Here is a 19,470-nt window from a genome sequence, read left to right as displayed (position 1 = left end):
TGAATCAACTGTAGTTCTTGTTCCCCGAAGTTAGCCTATGATGTTTGCAACTCCACCGAACATATAGATTTTTATTTTTTTAGCCTTGCCTTTCCATGAACACTACAGTATAGCAATTGTTTATGTAGCATTTTCATTATATTAGGACTGCAAGTAATCTACAGATGATTTAAAGTATAAGGAAGACAGACACATGCAGGTTACTGTGCAGACACTATATGTTATTTATTTTTTTAAAGATTTTATTTATTATTTTTATTTTATGTATTTGTGTGTATTGCCTGCACGTAGATATGTACACCTGTGTCGTGCAATGCCCGTGGGGAACAGAAGAGGCTGTCGGGTCCCCAGAACTGGAGTAATGGACAGTTGTTAGCTGCCATGTGGGTGCTGGGATTCAAACCCAGGTCTTCTGCAAGAACAGTCAGTGTTCTTAACTATCTCTCCAGCCCCCAACACTATGTTATTTAATCTAAGGGATAGCTTTGAATTTGGTATCCTTGAGGGGACGGGTTTTGATGTGCTCTTTTACAAGTACTATGGGATGATCTATTATACTCTAATTGGCAGTGTTGTTGTTTTTCTTCTAAGAAAGGTAGATTTTCTTTTTCTAATCGTTCAAAAATGGCAGGTACATTCACCTGTCATTTAAATGGCAGACACATTCACCTGTCATTAAATGGAGAATTACTTATTCTAGAGACTCTCTGGAGTTGCAAAACTGTCAGGGGGCCAGTGCCTATGATATCCATGCTTGTGTCTGTGTAGCTGTTCCCACAAATGCTTAGCAAACCTTGCTTGGCTGTCTGATTGATCCATCTAAACTGTTACCCTCACAAACTCACCCAGTGATCTGGGGGCAAAGGTTGAGGCCTTCTACCATGTTGGTCTTTGCTCTTAATCAAGCACGTTATAGAGAAGCTTGGTTTATTTCAATATGATTCGTGTCCTGTGAGACTCAGATGTAAAGCACAAGGAATGAAAAGGTCAAATGGTTTGAGGAAGTCAAATATCTGTAATAGATAATATTTTAATATCTTTTAATGCTTCTAATTTCTCAGGCATTTTACATTTTAAAGATTGATTTTTTAATTATATTTATTAATTATATACACGTGGTGGAGGGTGGTATGTGCATGTGAGAGCAGGTACCCACAGAGGCCAGAAGAGGACCTTGGATTCTCCTGGAGCTAGATTGTAGGCAGTTGTGAGCTGCCTGACGTGGGTACTTGCTGGGAATTGAACTCATGTGCTCTGCAGAATGCACTCCTAACTGCTGAGTCATTTCCCTAGCCCCTTCCCACGTATTTTTTTCCCACTTCTAGAATTATTTAGGTTTAAGTTTACATGTGAGGTTTGTCCTCATACTTGTTTTTTTCTTGTTCCTCTGTGTCTAAAACATGTTAAAATTTCCTAGGAATACTAGTGGTTGTGTAGTTCTGGTTACTGAGTGACCAGATCTAACAGTTATGCTTCAACTTAAACCTTAGCTATTGCTTCAAGAACTGGGATCTGGTGATGGAGTCATCATGGCATTCAATAACGTTCTGCAGAAACTCCTGGAAGAATATGGTAATGATGACACAAGGAATGTCAAAGAAACCACTGAGTACTTGAAAACATCATGGATCAATCTCAAACAGAGGTAACTCAAGCCCTTGGTGAAATGCATATTGCCAAGTTGGGAATCCAATCCCTTGGTGAAATGCATATTGCCAAGTTGGGAATCCAATCCCTTTGGCTTTCTCATGCACCTGCTAGAAGTTTATTTTATTATTTTTTCTACTTTTAAATTGTGTGGTACTAAGTTCACATTATTATACATAGTGCAGTATTGTATATTGTACGATATTTTCTTGAATTTCTACAATGCAGGTTTTCCTCGAATATACCTTGCTAGTAATTATTTTATGCGTTATTTTCTTGTGCATCTTAGTATTATCTAGAATACTTCAATACTCTAGTGTGGAACACAATAGTTATAAATACTTCAGGGTAACATTAGCACTAATCATTATTATAACAATGTGTGATATTTGTCTGGGACATTCTCAGTTGAGGACCAGGCACTATAGATCCACCACTCGACCACTGAAGTAATCTCTGATAATGTTTTCAAGCAATTGACTATCTTTCCATCACTGTCTCTAGTCAGTGTATCTGGAAAAACATATGTGTTTCTGAATAGTTCTAATGCTATTCTAAAGTAGCATATGTGTTTATAAGAGAGGTTTTATGATTACTTAATCTTGTAGTATTTGAGAAACCACAAATGGTAGTTAGCGTCTTTTTAAGATTGCATTCTATCTTCACCATCAATTAAGAATTATTTATTTCACATAGCATACTGGGAATGCTTGTACTTAAGTGAAATTATGGTTTCTCAAAACTCCTTTCTATGCAAATGAAATTCCCCAAAAATTATTTTGATATCAAAACACGTTTTTCTGTTGTTATTGTTTTGAGACAGTGCCTCATTATGAAGCCCCGGCTGGCCTGGAACTTGCTGTGTAGATCAGGCTAGCCTTGAACTCATAGAAATCCACCTACCCCTGCCTCTTAAGAGCTGGGATTAAAGGTGTGCACTACAACTTACTTAAAACATGTTTATTTTGCAGTGGATAACACTGGTATCAGAACACTTCGTGATTTATACTGCTCATAATAAAGGATGGCCAAAAATTTAATGATAGCTTAACATGGAAAAATTTTTATTTATTTTTACATTTATATATTTGTGCTGTGTGTGTGTGTGTGTGTGTGTGTGTGTGTGTGTGTGTACCCATGCACATGTGCCACTACACTCATGTAGAGGCCAGGGAAAAACTTGTAGGAGTTGGTTCTCTTTTTCCACCAGGTGTTTTCTGGATGTTGAACTCAGGCTGTTAGGCTTGGTGGAAAGCACCTTTACCCACTGAGCCATCTCACTGGCCCTGTTAGATACTATGTTTAGTCAGATTCTTCAAAGTGGTTGGTTATGCAAACTCCTTGAAGAAGATTATGAGAGGAGAATATAAGAATGAGTGTATGTTAGTTATCCTCAGATGCTGGAAGAAGTCAGACTAATAGTGTAACAAATCCAAAATTTTGCAAAGGCTTAAGGGACAATGGCTTGAATTTTGTATTTCTAGCATTATAATTTTCTTACATCCTAACACATTGCTTGGATGGATTAGGGATCTTGTAACTAAAATAGGGAAGAATGTGAACTAGTGACAGCAGAGAGGTAGTCCTTAAAACTACTTTGTTTCTAGAAATTCCATGTATGAGAATTATGACTTTGCTTTTCTTATAAGCAATATTAGAAAAATTGACCACTCACTGTAAAATGTGTGGTCTGTGACTTTGATGCTCTTCTTGCTTTTACTCTGTAAACATCTGAAGTTAACCTACAGCAGTAGCTAAAATAGATGGAAGAGGCAATTAAAAATGAATTACATTCCAAGGTGATCTTTCATTTATCACAGTGAAGACAGCCACAGAGCTCCAGTTTTGTGGTCGTTACTTGTCCTTATGCTATTTTCTTTCTGTATTGTTTCAGGAAATACATAATTATATTACTTTTTAGACATGGTTTGATAATATTATTACTTATACAACTGAAAAAATACAATAGAACTGTGGCTCATAGGATCTTTTCATGTGACAACTAGGGTTCCGCTAATGAAACTGTGTGTGTGTGTGTGTGTGTGTGTGTGTGTGTGTGTGTGTGATAGGTACAGTCTTTAACTGTTCTAAATAGACATCTTTCTGGAATATATAAACCATTCCTTACCCTCTGAAACACGATATGGGAATCTATATTACACTTCTTTTGCATTCTTTATATTATTGTTATAAAGATAGATCTAAAGAACTTTTGGCCATTATAGATGACCTTCTAGTTCAAACCAGTATTTTTCCACCTAATAAAATATTTTATTTTTTTTATTTTTTGTGTGTGAGTGTAATCCCTGCATGTATGTAACTGTACCCATGTCATGCAGTGCCTACGAGTATCAAAAAAGGGTGTTGGATTTCCTGGAGTGGGAATTACAGACAGTTGTTAACTGTCATGTGGATGCTGGGGACTGAAAACAGGTCCTCTGCAAGAGCAGCCGGTGTGCTTAACTGTTGAGCTATCACTCCAGCACCTCAACTTTTTCATTATCTCTTTTCCAAGGAACTTTTAGAGTCTTCTGTCCCCCTGACATATTAATTAATTAGCTAACTATTTTTGAGACATAGTCTCGCTGTGCATGCAGCTCACATTGGCTGTGAACTCACAGTACAACCCAGAATGGCATCAAATTTGTGATCTTCCTGCCTCAGCTTTGAAGTTTTATTAACAATGCTGTTGATCCCATGTATCTGTTTCTGTACTGTGCTGGTAAGCTTTAGATTTAGACATAAAATGATTTAAGTTGTTCCTCCTCCTTCTCTGGGAACAATTTAATATCTCCTGCGAGAACACGTGGGTTGATCTGACACCTTCAGGCTCATAAAGTTAAATGACATGTTCAAATTCACGCAGAGCAGCCAAAATGATATTTTTCCCATATTTTAATTGAGTTTTTGTGCATTTCATATAATACATCTTAATCAAGTTTAGACCCCGTCTCCCTTCCCCACTGCACATAGTCCCCTCCCCCACCAGATTTCAGGTAATGTCATATATGTTAAGTCCTATCCAGTTAAGCATTTGTATCCAGATATCCCTCAGTTCATCCATGAGAGTCTAGTTGGCCTGTCTAGAGTCACTCCCTTAAAGAAGATCTGCTCTCTCTCACCCCACAGTAATCATTTGCCAATAATTCCTTGGCTAGGATTGGGACCTGCTTCCCATTTTCCCATTCTGTGTGTGGGTCTTGTACATGCTGTCATCATTGTTGTGAGTTCACATGAGTAAGTTCCCAGAGGACTGAAGGGCTCTGATTCCTTTTGTTCGTGCACTAACTCTAATTCTTACAATCTTTCCACCCCCTCTTCCTCAGTGGTCTCTGAGCTGTGGTTGGATGAGGTTTAGTATAAGAGTCCTATCCAGGGACATGGACTCTATAGTTTCTTATTGTCTTAAACTTAGCCAGTTGTGACCCTTTGTGTGCAAAATGATAGTTTTTTGAGACTAAAAGTGGTAATGTTCTCCATGCTCTGAATTCTGAAGTTGGGAGTGACTTGATTCAAGCTGTTATGCTGTCCTGTGTGCCTGCTGTACTGTTAGCCTGTGGATCTTACTGGGCATCTTCTCATTGTCCCACACTGTGGTAAGCTCTTTGTAAGCACTGTCACGTGATCTCCCAACAGTCCCAGGAGTCAGGCTGCATCTTCATTAGCTTTATGTTGCTGATAAACTGAAGCATAGATGTTAAAGAATTCCTCAACATCACACAGCTCATGCTGATGTAGCTGGGATTGGAATTCGAATTATTTTGTCTATACTGTCAGGCTCTTACTTTCTTGTGAGTTTAATTTTTCTTCTTTGTTATTAAAATGTCTGCTATTCTTGGTTACTACTTTGTACCCGCCTCTCAGGCCTATCTGTGATTCTATTTACTAGTTCTTATATGTGTTGTGTATAAAGAGCAGATCAGATTGAAGATATGGGGGCTTTTGTGGATGCTACACTTTCCAGCACATGGTCATTGTGCCAGTGTGGTGCCTCTGAGAGGCCTTTTACCATCACTCTCCACTTACCTCCCAGCTGTATTCTGAATATACACTATTGTCAGTCAAATTCTGGAGAGCTGAAGGGTTGTATTTGCATATGGAATAGTGTTCAGGAAGTGCAACGTGTGACGTTCAACATCAGCTTTCAATGGAAATGTTTGGTATGAATTGAAATCCCTTATCTATAATGCCAAATCCTAATCAGCTCTGCTAACAGAAAGTTATTCATTGATGAGAGGTACTTATTACAGTTCTTATGCAACTTAGTGTGAATAGCCTCCTCCAGGTAGCACAAGCCTTAGTATGGTTGATGGCTTCTCCAAAGCCTGCTTGAAGATAATGTATAGTATATGCATTCATTTTTCTAATGTATAAAAATTCTTAATTTTTTGCTTTGCAATTCTTAGTGCCAATTAATCATTCAGTGCAAATTTAGATAGCCAAAATGTGTTTGTATAAGTTGAATAACCCTTATCTGACATAGTTGGGACCAGTGTTTTTGATTTGGGACTATTACATATACACAAAGATAAGTCTAGGAGATGAGGTCTGAATTTAAATATGAAATTCATTTATCTTTCAAATATATCTTATAAGACTGCTGTAGTGTGTTCGAAGGCCTGGGTTCCATTACCGCACTACAATTAAGTAATTTAAATTAATCGATTAATTAAATTAATCATTGAATTAAAAATCATATATTCTTTGTACACATAACCAGAAGGTAATTTATGTAATATGGTCAATAGTTTCGCAAATGAAACAGAAATTATATGATGTGGAATTTCCCTCTGTGGCATCTTATTAGTACTCAAAAATACTTTAGATTTGAGAGCATTTGGCTTAGGAATACTCAGTTCATAGTAACTTTTGGAGTGCAGATGCCTGATTTAGACTGGGTGGTTATTTTAGTCTTCTATGTAGGTGCAATAGAGATCAAAATAGCATTTTATGTGTTTGTATACGTGTGCATGTGTATAGGTATGGATACATGTTATGTATGTGCATATGTACATAAATACACAGAATTAGCTATGCTGAAACATTATAAAGGAATTGTAATTCTATAATGGTATGCCACGCATTCTCATGAGTCACTAATTAGCTATGAAATTTCCTCCTTGTCCTTATCTTCCTAAGATCTTGTTTCCCCTGCCTATTTTAAGGCAGTTCTAGGATTTTATAGGCAGAGCAGAAAGCCCTGGGTATATGACATCTGACAGTCCTTGATTAAAATCCCACCATATGCATTTGCCATCTGTGTGAACCTTGAGCAAGTTATTTCAACCCACTGAGTCTCACTCTCCCCCGTTCTAAAGTGGAGATGATGTCTGATGTGTAGGATTACTGTGAGATCAAAAGTCACAAAGAAAAGTTCTTGGAGCCTGGTTCAGGCCCAGATTATCATCATATATTGTCATATTGTGTATTTCTTAGAAACTGTCATGCTTCAGTCTCCCTTACAGAGCTTTCTGTGGCTGAATTAACAGAATGTGGAATCTTCAGCTGTTTGTTTATATTCATTTGGAATGGTCTCAAGTTAGTGATAAAGTGCCAGATTATCTGCTTTAATGACTACATCATAGAGATATGCTGAGTTTTCATTAAGTAGATGAAACTTCTTTTTTTGTATTAAACTTTTGTGATTTTCATATAGTATAATTTGATGGTGTTTAGATCCCCTCTCCTATTCCTACCTCCTCTTATTTCTCCTGCCCAACTTAATATACTTTATTATACATATATAATAAAATATATAGGCTCTAATCTAATTCGTGTCCCCCAAATATCCTTCAGTGTGAATCCAGTCACTGGAGTCTGGTTAACCTACCAAGAGTCCCATGCTTGAAAGAAATTGTCTCTGCACCCTGCCCCCAGCAGTTAGATGAAGCTTGTTAGAAAATGCAATTATATTGTTTAGTGAAATCATCATACTTGCTTAATTTATATTTCACTTAAGTGTTTTTTTACCTGAACACAAGTCTAAACATCCTGGGAAGAAAGAGTGGAAATTTAAAAAGACTGTTATTTCATTGGAGCCATGCAGACAGTATAGATTGATCAGTGAAAGAATTCTTTATCTTCTTTTAAGATGAGACTATAGTTGTCAGCTGAACTTGTGGAATGGATATAGTTAACAAAGGCCAATATGAATTTTGTGTATGCTAATGATTAAATTTGTGGACTCGGGATGTAGCTCAGTTGGTAAAGGGCTTGCCTAGCATGCATAAAGCCCTGGGCTAAACAGATAGAAGCAGGAGGAGCAGGAGTTCAAGACCATTTCCTCGTTTATACAGGGAGTTTGAGATGCGGTCTGGGATATATGAGACCCTGTCTTAAAAAAAGAAGACTGAATTTTGTAAGGTCCTGAACTCAATTCATTCTGTTGCATATTTTGGAGCTTCTGTTTTCATTCTACTTTCTCAGTAGTGTTTGTTCATTGTCTCTGTAGATTAAATGAAAAGGATGCATTTTTCTTTAGCATGTATCCATTCTTCAGTTTGACCAATACCTTTTAAGAGCAGTCAATAGAAGATATCTTATTGGAATTGAGACTTACTGCCTGAGATCAGCCAGGCTTACCCCATTGAATGCTATAGCGGCTGTCACTCCCAAATCAATGGACTTAGGTGGAGAGTACAGGTAGCTTTCTCCTAGCCTGTGCACTGGTGTGAGATTCAGAGATTTGGATCAGTCAACTTGTTTTATCCTCTGGGAAAGAAGCTAACTTTTCTGCCTGAAAGCCATCATTATTTTTCAATCTATTTGTTTTATTTTTGTTGCTAGCATTTGTTTTTAGTTTTATTTTCCAAATTGGGGGTGAAATTTTCCAAGTATAAAAATTATAGTCTTGCTGGGCGTGGTGGCGCACGCCTTTAATCCCAGCACTCGGGAGGCAGAGGCAGGCTGATCTCTATGAGTTCAAGGCCAGCCTAGTCTACATAGTGAGTTCCAGGACCTCCTCTAATTAATGGAGAGTATGTTTGTCACACACAAGACCAATAGCTGCTCCTTGAATTAATAGTCAGTCTAGGCCAGGATGTGTGTGATGTGTGTTCACAACTGACCCTGCTTCTCATAGCCAAAAAGAAACCAAAAAAAAAAAAAAAAATGCTCTTGGGGCTGGAGAGATGGTTCAGTGGTTAAGAATACTGACTGCTCTTGCAGAAGACCAGGGTTCAGTTCCTAGCACCCATATGGCAGCTAACAGCCATCCATAACTCCAGCTATAGGGGATCCAACACCTTCTTCTGACCTCTGCAAACATTGTACAACATGGGTGCACTTACTTACATGCAGGCAATGCACTCATACACATAAAGAATTAAAAACAATAAGATTTTTTAAAAATTATACTTTTCTATATTTTTCTTTTCTATTATTTTGATATTTCTGGTACCATTTTATTGCCCTTAAAAAGACAAAAACATCTGTATGATATAATGCCTAAGAATGCTTCTGTGTTCATTTTGTAAATATCAGGTTCCTGCATGCAGGCATTTTTCTCAGTTCATTAGTTACATATTAAGTAAACGCAAGGACTGATGGGCATAGTCTTTTGTCTTTTCTTTGTTTTTTATTCCAGTAGTGATTTAATCATTTAATTAAGCAAGCTTTCATTAGCTTTCAGCTGCCAAGCTCTGTGGCAGCCCTGAAGAGTCAACCTTAACAACTCCTGTGCCTACCTCCAGAACGCTTACAGTTCTTAAGGGGAACCATATAGTATGGGAGAAGGAAAAAAAGATCCATAGTTATAGAAGGTTGTTTATGGAGAGGTTAAAAAAAATTCAAGTGCAATGTAAGAATGGGACTTACAGGGCTGGAGAGATGGCTCAGCAGTTAAGAACACTGACTGCTCTTGCGGAGGACCTGGGTTTGATTCCCAGCACCCACATGGCGGCTGCAAATCATCCTTAACTCCAGTTCCAGGGGAATCCAACACCCTCTTCTGACCTCAGCGGCATTGCACGACATGGGTGCACTCACATACATGCAGGCAATACCTTCATACATATAAAATATAAATAACAAAGTATTAAAAAAAAAAAAGAATGGGACTTACATTGGGGGTGGGGGGTGTACTTAAGGTACTTCTGAAAGTGAAGCAAGAACCAGCTGAAGAAAATCCCAGAATAAACTTAGCTATAAAAGTCATCAAGCTGTAAGAATGCATGGGCTTGAGATTTGAAAGGAGAGGGAGGCGGAGGCCAGATCAAGGAGTTTGGATACCTAAGTGCAATGGAAAGTTATTAGAATATTAAATATGGGCACTGTCCATTTTGATTAAAGTTTAATCTCTGTGGGTCTGTTTTTTTAAGAGTAATTCATTGGGGTAAACAAGAATAATTGGGAAGAGCAGAAAGAAAGTGACTGCTGTGGTCAGTTTAGAAAGGATGACACTGTTGGCTATTGTGAGCCAGCTGTGAGGGGAAGGATGCCATAGACTTCAGATGTGCTTTGGAGTGCATGTGCTTTGTTGGGTTAGCTATGTAGTTTGAGACAATAGGAAATACTGAAAGATGGAATTTTGTAAAAATGGAGCTGTGGTATTGGGCATTGAACTGGGAGCGACTATGGGAGTTTGGGAAGAAATACTAAGGTACAGAATAAGGAATAGCTTTAGAGAAAATATGTTGTTAAGGGGGACATACAGATTAGGGAGTGCTTGGGGGTGGGATTGAAGGCATGATAATTGATGAATTCCAATTTCAGTAAGACCAGATGAGGTTTGATCTGAGGACACCGAGGTACAGGGAAGGCTAGGTGATCGTAAAGAGGGATCTCTGGGGCTTGATGGAAGAAGCCTTTGAGAGATTGATGGGGGCAGGTTGGGGAAGGTATGAAAAGGTATTGGGTTTTGATATAATATTGGTTAACTAATGAAAAACCAAATGTGAGTAGTGATCTAGCACAAACAAACAGGATGAGGTGATTCACTTTTCCCAGAAATATTTCTGTGGTCCTGAGTATTCCTTATTGGCAATGGCAGCCCTAGGGAGAGCCAGCTGTTTTTGTGCATCATGGGATGGAGGTTGGGAGGGGGCTTCTTCTCATCAGCTTTTCAAGTGGTCTATCCTTAGTACCTTAGCAGAATTTCCTTTAAGTCCCATGGAGTGAATTTTTAAATTCTTGGTGCTGACCCAATCTCTATGTACCAAGGACTGGTCAACCGAAGACCACAGGACACAGTAGTAAGAGATCACTCTCCACTTCGAATGCCTTTCCCATAGCATGCTTTAATGTATTTTTCAGTTAAATACTATTTTGTTTACAAAAGAACAGAGAAGCACCTTGCAAAGGTGCCCACTGAAAAGCTTATGCAATCACTTCACTGTAAGTTTTCTATCTGCCGCTCAGACTACTGATGTTTCTATTTTCTGCTTTGAAAGAGGTAAATATTTAAATCTTATATCACTATAAATGTCACCTTTAAAATGCATCCAAATTAGCAACATGCAACTGTGGATTTCTTAAGTATTTCTTTTCCTCTTTTTTTTTTTTTTAAAGACATGTATCTGTGAGGATATTCTCTTTTGAGCAATTATAAGCACTTACACACTTGATCAAACAGTATATTATATCTTATAGCTTAAAATATCAAATACTGTCTAACATCTTTAAAATGACATTTTAAAAAGCCTGCTATGTGGGTGGCCATATTCTATGTTACAAAAGGGTATCGGCTATTTTATAACCTGTCATAGCCAGTTTTATTACAGATATCTCTTGATGCCTAAGAGCTAATATTTTAAAGAATTTTAGTTCCCTTTAATATTGCAGATCTGTCACCCATGGATGTCTTTAAATCTTTTATGTAAAGCTATTTGTATTTTGTCTGTACCCTTCTGCACATGTGCACATATGTACATTGAGATCACAGAAGACTGAGTTCAGTCTGTTATTTCTTCTATTTGAAGTAAAAATTATTTTAGCTACCCTTTGTAAACTTCAAATATTATATCTTATAGGTTTTCAGCCTATTTTTATTGTTTTGATTTTATATTATATTTTAAAAACTACACACACACACACACACACACACACACACACACACACACACACACATACACCCAGGCATGCATGCACCTCCCTGCCTTTGCCTTCTATACACAAATTTCCTAAAGTTAAAAGCATCCTTTTTCCTCTCACAGTGCCTCTTCCGCCTCCCTCATTCTGTTTTTCAGGATTTCTTCTAGGTCTTTCTGGTTTTTCTTGAAGCCTAACAAGTAGAACTATCAAATATAAAATCCACATCAAGGGCTCGGACGAAGACTCAAATTCAATTCCCAGAACCCTTGTCAAACCACACCATGCCATGCTACACCATGCCTCACCTCATCTCACCTCTGTGATGGTGTGCACTTGAAGTCTGAGGATGGGTAGGCAGGGCAAGGCTGATCCCTGGGCCTCATTGGCCAGCCCCCCTTGCTACTTAGTTCCTGTGAGAGAGCCTGCCTCAAAAAAATGGTGGATGACACCTGTTGAATGATACCAGGGGTTGTCCTCTGGCTTCTGCACACATGCACATATACATATATGTACATTGAGATCGCAGAAGACTTGAGTTCGGTGCTAGAAGTGATGTAAGAACCATTGCATGAATGCCTCTTCTCCTCTGTGCTGTCTGTACCCTGTTCCCACCAATAATATTTCCTTTATAAATCAAGACTCTTAATGAACAATGGAGGAATTCTTTCAGCAGCTTTTATAATCTCAGAGATGGATTATGTATTTGAATAGACCAGTACCTTTGTTAATTGATTAATTATTAATTAATTAATTGATACAATAATTTTGTAGTCCAGTCTAGCTTTGAACTTACAATCCTTCTGCTTCAGGCTCCTAAGTGCTGGTATTACAATGTGCCATCATGCCTAGCTGGTTGTTTTTAAGACCATTTTATATTGATATTTCAATATTTTCTTTATTATTTTTATTTTTATGTGTATGAGTGTATAGCCTGCATATGTGTAAGTGTACCCATGTAGTGCAATGCTCACAGAGGTCAGAAGAAGGTGTCGGATCCCCTGGAACTGGAGTTAGGACGGTTGTTAATTGCCATGTAGGTGTTGGGTATCAAACCTGGGTCCTCTGCAAGATCAGGCAGTTCTCTTAATTGCTGATCCATCTCTCCAACCTGTTATATTGATATTTTAAAAATTAAAAATATGGGCAGACTTGGGGAAAAATGAAACTCTACCAGCCACCCAAGTTCTGGTGAACAACTCTCTGTCTCCCTTCTCTCCCTTCTCTCCATTCTCTCTCTCTCTCTCTCTCTCTCTCTCTCTCTCTCTCTCTCCTCTCCTCTCCTCTCCTCTCCTCTCCTCCTCTTTCTGCTGTCTGTTCTTCTTTGTAGCTCCTAATTGTAAAAAACTAAAGAAATATGTGCACGTGATTAGAATACCACCCCCCCACATCCCTTAGATGGAACAACCCAGGAATTTGTAGTTGCTAGACAGGCGCTCTACCACTGAGCCACCCTAGTCCCAGAGTTAACTTCTTAGGTCACTCTTTTCTTCCCTTCCTCATCATTGAGCTTTTAGGTAAATATTCAGCATTAAGCCATATTATCTGTGTTCCAGCCGTATGAATAGCCAAGCACAGAAATTTACCCTAATGTTGTTTCTTCTGTGTTTTATCTGAAATTGCTATTTGCCTTGTTCTTATATGTCTAGTTGTTGCTTCTATTGCTAATTCTGCTCACATTTTCTGTGGCTTGACAGTGTGATTTTCCACATGGTCAATCATGTTATGCAATCTGTCACTTCGAATGTTTTTCTCTTGGAGGCATCTTTCCTAGACCTTTGCTTCCTAGACCTGCTTGCAGCCCCCTCACTGTGCCTTTCACTTTTCTCTAGGTGTGATCTCTGTTTCCTGGGTGACGTGGTTTGATTTTGTTTTCCTTTTTTGTAGTTATTTGCTTGTTTTGTTAGAGTGTATCCTTTGTAATTTTTGTCAAGTTAATATAAGATTACAGAGCAGTCAGAGTGCCAGCGACAGCCCTCATCTGCAGGTTTGAGTCCACAGCCTCCTTCCTCTCTGTGGTCCCCTTTCCCAGCTTTTGTCTGGTGTCAGATGCCTGGTTTCTTTTCCTCTCATGTCTTCTTCCTTCATGATTTGCAAACTGAGTTTCGTGCAGAACATCTCCTGTGAGCTTTATGAAAATGGTATGTGGGAGCAAATCTTTTCAAAAATAGTATCTTGGGGCAGGAGAGATGGCTCAGCAGTTAAGAGCACTGGCTACTCTTGCAGAGGTCCTGGGTTCAATTCCCAGCACCCATATGGCAGCTAACAACCATCCGTAACTCCAGTTCCAGGGACTCCAACACCTTTATGACTTCCATGGGCATTTCATGGCATGGGTGCACTTACATATATATAAGCAACATACTCGTACACATAAAAAATATAATATTTTTATTCTTTGAAAATTTCATACAGTATATTTTGATCATATTCACCCCACTCCTACCCCATCTCTTCTCGGATCCACTCCCACCTCCCCACCCCCTTCCAACTTGGTGTTCTCTCTTTTTTTTCAAATAGTCCACTGCGTCCAGCTTGTGTTCCCTGTATACTCATAGTAAGGGGCCATTCACTGGAGCATGGTCAACCTACCAGGGGTTACACCCTTAAACAAAACAGACTTTCCCTTCCTCTAGAAGTCATCAACTGTTAATAGCTCCCCAGTTAGGGGAGGGGGCTTACGAACACCCCCCCATACTGGAACGTTGATTGACTTGATCCTATGCAGCTCTTGTGCAGACAAGCACAGATGTTGTGAGTTCATGAGTGCAGTGGCCCTGCCCTGTCTAGCAGGCACAGTTTTGCTCCAGTCCTCCCTGACCTCTGACTCTCAACAATCTTCCCACCCCTCATCCGAGATGCTCGCTAAGCCTTGTATGTGTGTGGGTGTGTGTGGGGGGGGGTGGGCATATAGATGCCTCATTTGTGTTTAGCATTCTACTGACATTTAATCTCTGTGGGAGCAAATCTTAAAGACATATTATGACTAAATTGACATCTTATAAATACCATAATACTATAATAAGGGCTCTGAGAAATATGAAAAACCATTTTTGCCTAGAGTTTATAGAATAAATGTACAAATAAGAAACCTGCATGATACTATCAGAATTTAGTTTGCAACTAGATCCTAATTCAAGAACTTTTCCAGAATGCATATGTTCAATTCCTATATAAGGAGGAACACCAACTTTTTATAAACTCAGAATAAGGAAACCTAAATGGGAAGGAATATTCTCAAAGAGATAGGTTCTAAGCTTTGAAAGATCAGTATGATTTTGTTAAATGGAGATGGTAGGAAGAGTATTTTATTTCTTTAAATGCTTTATTTTATTTTATGTTCTGAATATATTGCCTGCATGTATGTAAGTGCACCTGCATGCAATGCCCACGGAGGTCAGAAGAGGGTGTGTGGTCCCCTGGAACGGGAGTTATGGATGCTGGGAACCAAACCCGAGTCCTCTGCAAGAGCAGCCAGTGTTCTTAACTACTGAGCCATCTCTCCAGCCCCTTTTTATTTTCTTTTTTGAGACGGGATCTCACTATATAGCCCCAGCTGACCTCAAACTCACTGTATAGACCAGGCTGGCCTTAAACTTACAGAGATCTGCTTACCTCTGCCTCATAAGTATTAGGATTAAAGGCACGTCCACAATGTGCCATTTTAATGTGGATATAAAATTTTTACATGGTCATACCATGAAGAATATTGTAGAAAAAATGAAATGTATTACTTGAACCTGAAGACAGTGTGGGAGAAAAGTAGAAGATGAAGTTGGAAAAATAAATTGTTGATAGACTTTAGAGGACTCTATATTCTAAGTGGGGCAATTGGGGCTTATTTTCTAGATTTACAAGACTAGAGAATATTTTAGTAAGTAAAGGCTGATATGATGATTACACCACAGAGTGCCATATGAATGGAATCACAGTCTGTAGTTTTTTGTGTCTGGCTTGTCACTTAGCAGAAAGCATTTGAGAACCCATCCATGCCTCTGAATCTAATTTGTTCTGGTTACTGAGTAGTATTCTATTGCTTGCATGGAGCATAATTAACTCTGCAGTTCCCATGTGGGTTGTTTCTAGTTGGAGGCCATTGCAAATACAGCTGCTACACATGCTTGCATACAGACTATGTGGACATGTGTTTGCACTTGTCTTGAGTGAATACCTAGGGTGGATTACTGGCTGGTATGCAAGTGCTCTACCATTCTATAGTCTTGCCTGGAATGAATGGAGTTGCCATCCTGCATTCTCACCAGCACTTGGCATGTTTTCCTCAAGCCAAAGTGGGTTCTCATTCTGTCTTGAAGGTACATTTCTTTTTGTTTTTTGATTTTTAAAAATTTATCTTATTTTAGGGGCTGGAGAGAGGGTTCAGTGGTTAAGAGCACGGGGTGCTTTTGCAGAGGATCCAAGTTTGATTTCCACATGGCGGTTCTGTAACTCCAGGTCCAAGGGAATCTGGTGCTCCCTCTGACTTCCATGGGCTTTGCATGGCATGGGTGCGCCTACATGCAGGCAGTACAGTAATGCCTACATGCAGGCAGTACAGTAATGTACATAAAAATAAAAATAATCTTAAAAGATTATTTTATTTTAATTTTTTATATTTTGTATGTGTATGTGTGTTTTGTCTGCATGTATGTAAGTACACCACATGTGTGCAATGCCCATGGAGTCCAGAAGAGGGCATTAGGTCCCCTGGAACTGGAGTTACAAACCGTTGTTAGCCACCATGTGGGTTCTGAGAACTGAATCTGGGTCCTCTGTCAGAATAAACAGTGCTCTTAACTGCTGAGCCATCTCTGCAGCTGTATTGAAGCCTATGTACATTTCTAATGACTAGTGATGCTGAGCTATTCCTGCAGGCAAAACCCTCATACATGTAAATTAAAAATAAATAAAAAGAATTTTACACAGAATTTTAATACTGAAAAATACAAATAAGAAAGTAAGCTGTCTTAACTTTCAGTATTTTATTTTATTATTTTATTTCATTGAGACAGTGTACGTATCCATGCTTGGCTTTGTATTCCCAATGAAGTCCATTTTGGCCTCAAATTCATGACAATCTCCATCTCAGGTGTCTGCCATTGTGCCCAGGAGAATTACCTTTTAATTTTAATGTTCTAGGCATTTCTCCTTCTTTGAAAAAAATTACAGACAGGACAAAAAGGAAGATGGAAGATTAATAGATTGATGAGCTAATGGATGGATAGCAAAAATGTATAAATTGTATAAAAGAGATCGTGTTAGACATGTTAACTGTGTTACAGTTTGTATGCTGTGACATTCACCCTCATGAAGCATACTGCTTGGTAGCTTTTAGTGTATCCACCATATTATACAAACATCACACTTAGTTTTAGAAAAGTTAATCCCCCACCCCAGATATCCTTTATTCAATGATACAACAGTCTCCACTGGACCAGCCTCTGAACAAATAATCTGATTTTTCTCTTTGTGGATTTATCTGTTTCATAAATTTTTTTATGAGTGGAATCTCACAGTGTATGGCCTTGTGTTTTTGATCCGTTCTCTTGGCACAATGCCTTCATGGCGCTTGCATGGTAGACTATATACCAGTACTTTATTCTTTTTATGACTGAATAATAGTTCATATATTACTATAGAGTACTCCACAGTTCAGTTCTTCCTTCAACTGATGGGCTGTGATTTTGTTTCTATTTTGTGGCTATTATGAACAATGCTGTTCTAAACATTTGTGCACAAATATTTTTATGGGCATATAATTCCAATTTTCTTGGGTTTAAATACTTGGGGCCAGAATTGTTGATGTTTTTTTTAAATTGAGAATTAAAATTTTATTTATTTGTGTGTCTAAGTGTGTATGTTTGTCTGTGTATCTGTGTGGAGGCCAGAAGAGGGCAACCCTCAAAGCTGGAGTTACAGGCATTTGTGGGTTACCTGGCTTGATATGTGGGTCCTGGGATACAAACTCTGGTCCTTGTAATTATACATCAAGTGCCCTTAATTGCTGATCCATCACTCTATCCTGGTACCCATTTTAAAAATTGATTTTTTATTTTCTTATTATGGAAATTTGAAGCATATTTTAAATGTTAAATTTATAGGTGTGTGTGTTTTTGTATTGCAAATGACCCTATGTGCTCTAATTTTGATGTAGAATTAAAGATATATTCATTTAATATTTAATATTTAACTTTTAGTGTGTATGACTGTATTGCTTGTATGTAAGTGTACCTGTGTCATGTCATACAATACCTGCAGAGGTCAGAAGAGAGTGTTAAATTCTTCTGGAACTGGAGTTACCAACAGTTGTTGTTAGCTGCCATTTGAGTGCTAGGAATCGAATCCAGGTCCTCTGCAAGAGCAGCCAGTGCTCTTAACCACTGAGCAATCTCTCCAGCCCCTTAATGAAATATTTATAAAAGCTTGATTGTTCAGTGTCTTCCAAATATTATTAAATCAGCTTTTGCATTTACTTGAAATATTTGCAAATATAGAAAGTACTTTCTTCAAGTTACTACTTTCTTTGTGGTGCTGGGGTTTAGACTGAGGACCTCATGACTGTCAGGCAAGTGCTCTACCGTTGGGCTGTGTACTCTGTCCCCTACATTATTATTTTTTTATGTAAATTTCTCTTCAGATTTTGCCCCTTCTATTTATTTAGTCAGCAATGTCTGAATATGTACTGACATTGCCTTTTGATTGGCAGCCCTTTTTACTATGGTATTAACATAAATCTATGGGTACAATTATTTTTTGGTGTTGATGGGATTTTGTTAATATTTACCTGTCTCTATCTCACAATTCACTGGACTCCTTCATTAGAGATTATTGTATGTATCATGTATGAATAAATTTCACAGTTACATTTGGTAACTATCAGGTTATCTGTTTTGGTCTTGGGTGTATGATATGTGGAATGTCACCCTGACATGGAGCTGTCCCTGTCATGTTTCTTTCAGCGTGGCTGACAGACAGAGTGCCTTAGAGGCTGAGGTTCGGACAGTGCAGGCCTCTCATAGAGATCTGGAAAACTTCATGAAGTGGCTTCAGGAGGCAGAAACCACGGCGAATGTGCTTGCGGATGCGTCTCAGAGGGAGAATGCTCTTCAGGACAGTGTCCTGGCCCGGGAGCTCAGACAGCAGATGCTGGTAAGTGTTCCTGGGAAGTCATGGACAGTGGTTTCTCCCTATTGAGTGCTTTACAGCCAGATTTACATACAAATTGATGATTGTTAAAAGAAGAGATTGTTCACTCACATATGAAATCCATACTTTTCTGTGAACAATTGGCTTCTGGGAATATGACCTACAAAACACTTTCATATTTAATATTAGGGTAAAACTTCACCTTGTTTTATGGGAGTAATAATTGTTTGCTTAGAGGTAGAGGCTCGGTGCTGTTTGTTTTCTGTCATTTTATGCCCTTGCACCATTCATGTTATTGAGTACTAAATTATAAGAACATTTCCTGTTAATATGAAGTTATTTCCCCATTCATTATAAATACCTAACATAAAAGCTGCAAAGGCCCCGTAGCATAATTTACAGCCGGGTACTAGGCTTTATGTCTAGCTTGATAACTGTTCTTGCATGTAAGTGTGAGGTTCACATCTTACTATGAAAGAAATGAGATAATACAAGATTTTTCCTTGAAACAAATTAATGAGAAATTTTATGAAACATATCCAAATCTTTCTTCCTACTCAAGGTGCTAACACTGCTGTGCCCTCAAATCCCCCTCACTTTTGGGGGATGGGGTATGAGAACTAACCTCTTTTTGGCAGCCTTCTCACTTCCAAC

General features: G+C 38.5%; 1 protein-coding gene across 1 annotated transcript in view; it reads left to right on the top strand.

Moving 5' to 3' along the window:
* Utrn (utrophin) overlaps positions 1 to 19,470 on the top strand; it is a gene marked incomplete in the record, with an annotated part of 557,450 nt that overhangs the window by 266,805 nt on the left and 271,175 nt on the right. The window contains 2 exon segments of the mRNA XM_029561956.1: positions 1,491 to 1,645; positions 18,630 to 18,819. Of these exon segments, the coding sequence (XP_029417816.1) occupies positions 1,491 to 1,645; positions 18,630 to 18,819 (345 nt within the window).

The sequence above is a fragment of the Nannospalax galili genome, unplaced genomic scaffold (assembly GCF_000622305.1).
Source record: "Nannospalax galili isolate Female #2095 unplaced genomic scaffold, S.galili_v1.0 scaffold154, whole genome shotgun sequence".
NCBI classification, from domain to species: Eukaryota; Metazoa; Chordata; class Mammalia; order Rodentia; family Spalacidae; genus Nannospalax; species Nannospalax galili.
Note: the sequence above shows the minus strand (reverse complement) of the source record. Positions and strands in the feature narration are given on the sequence as shown.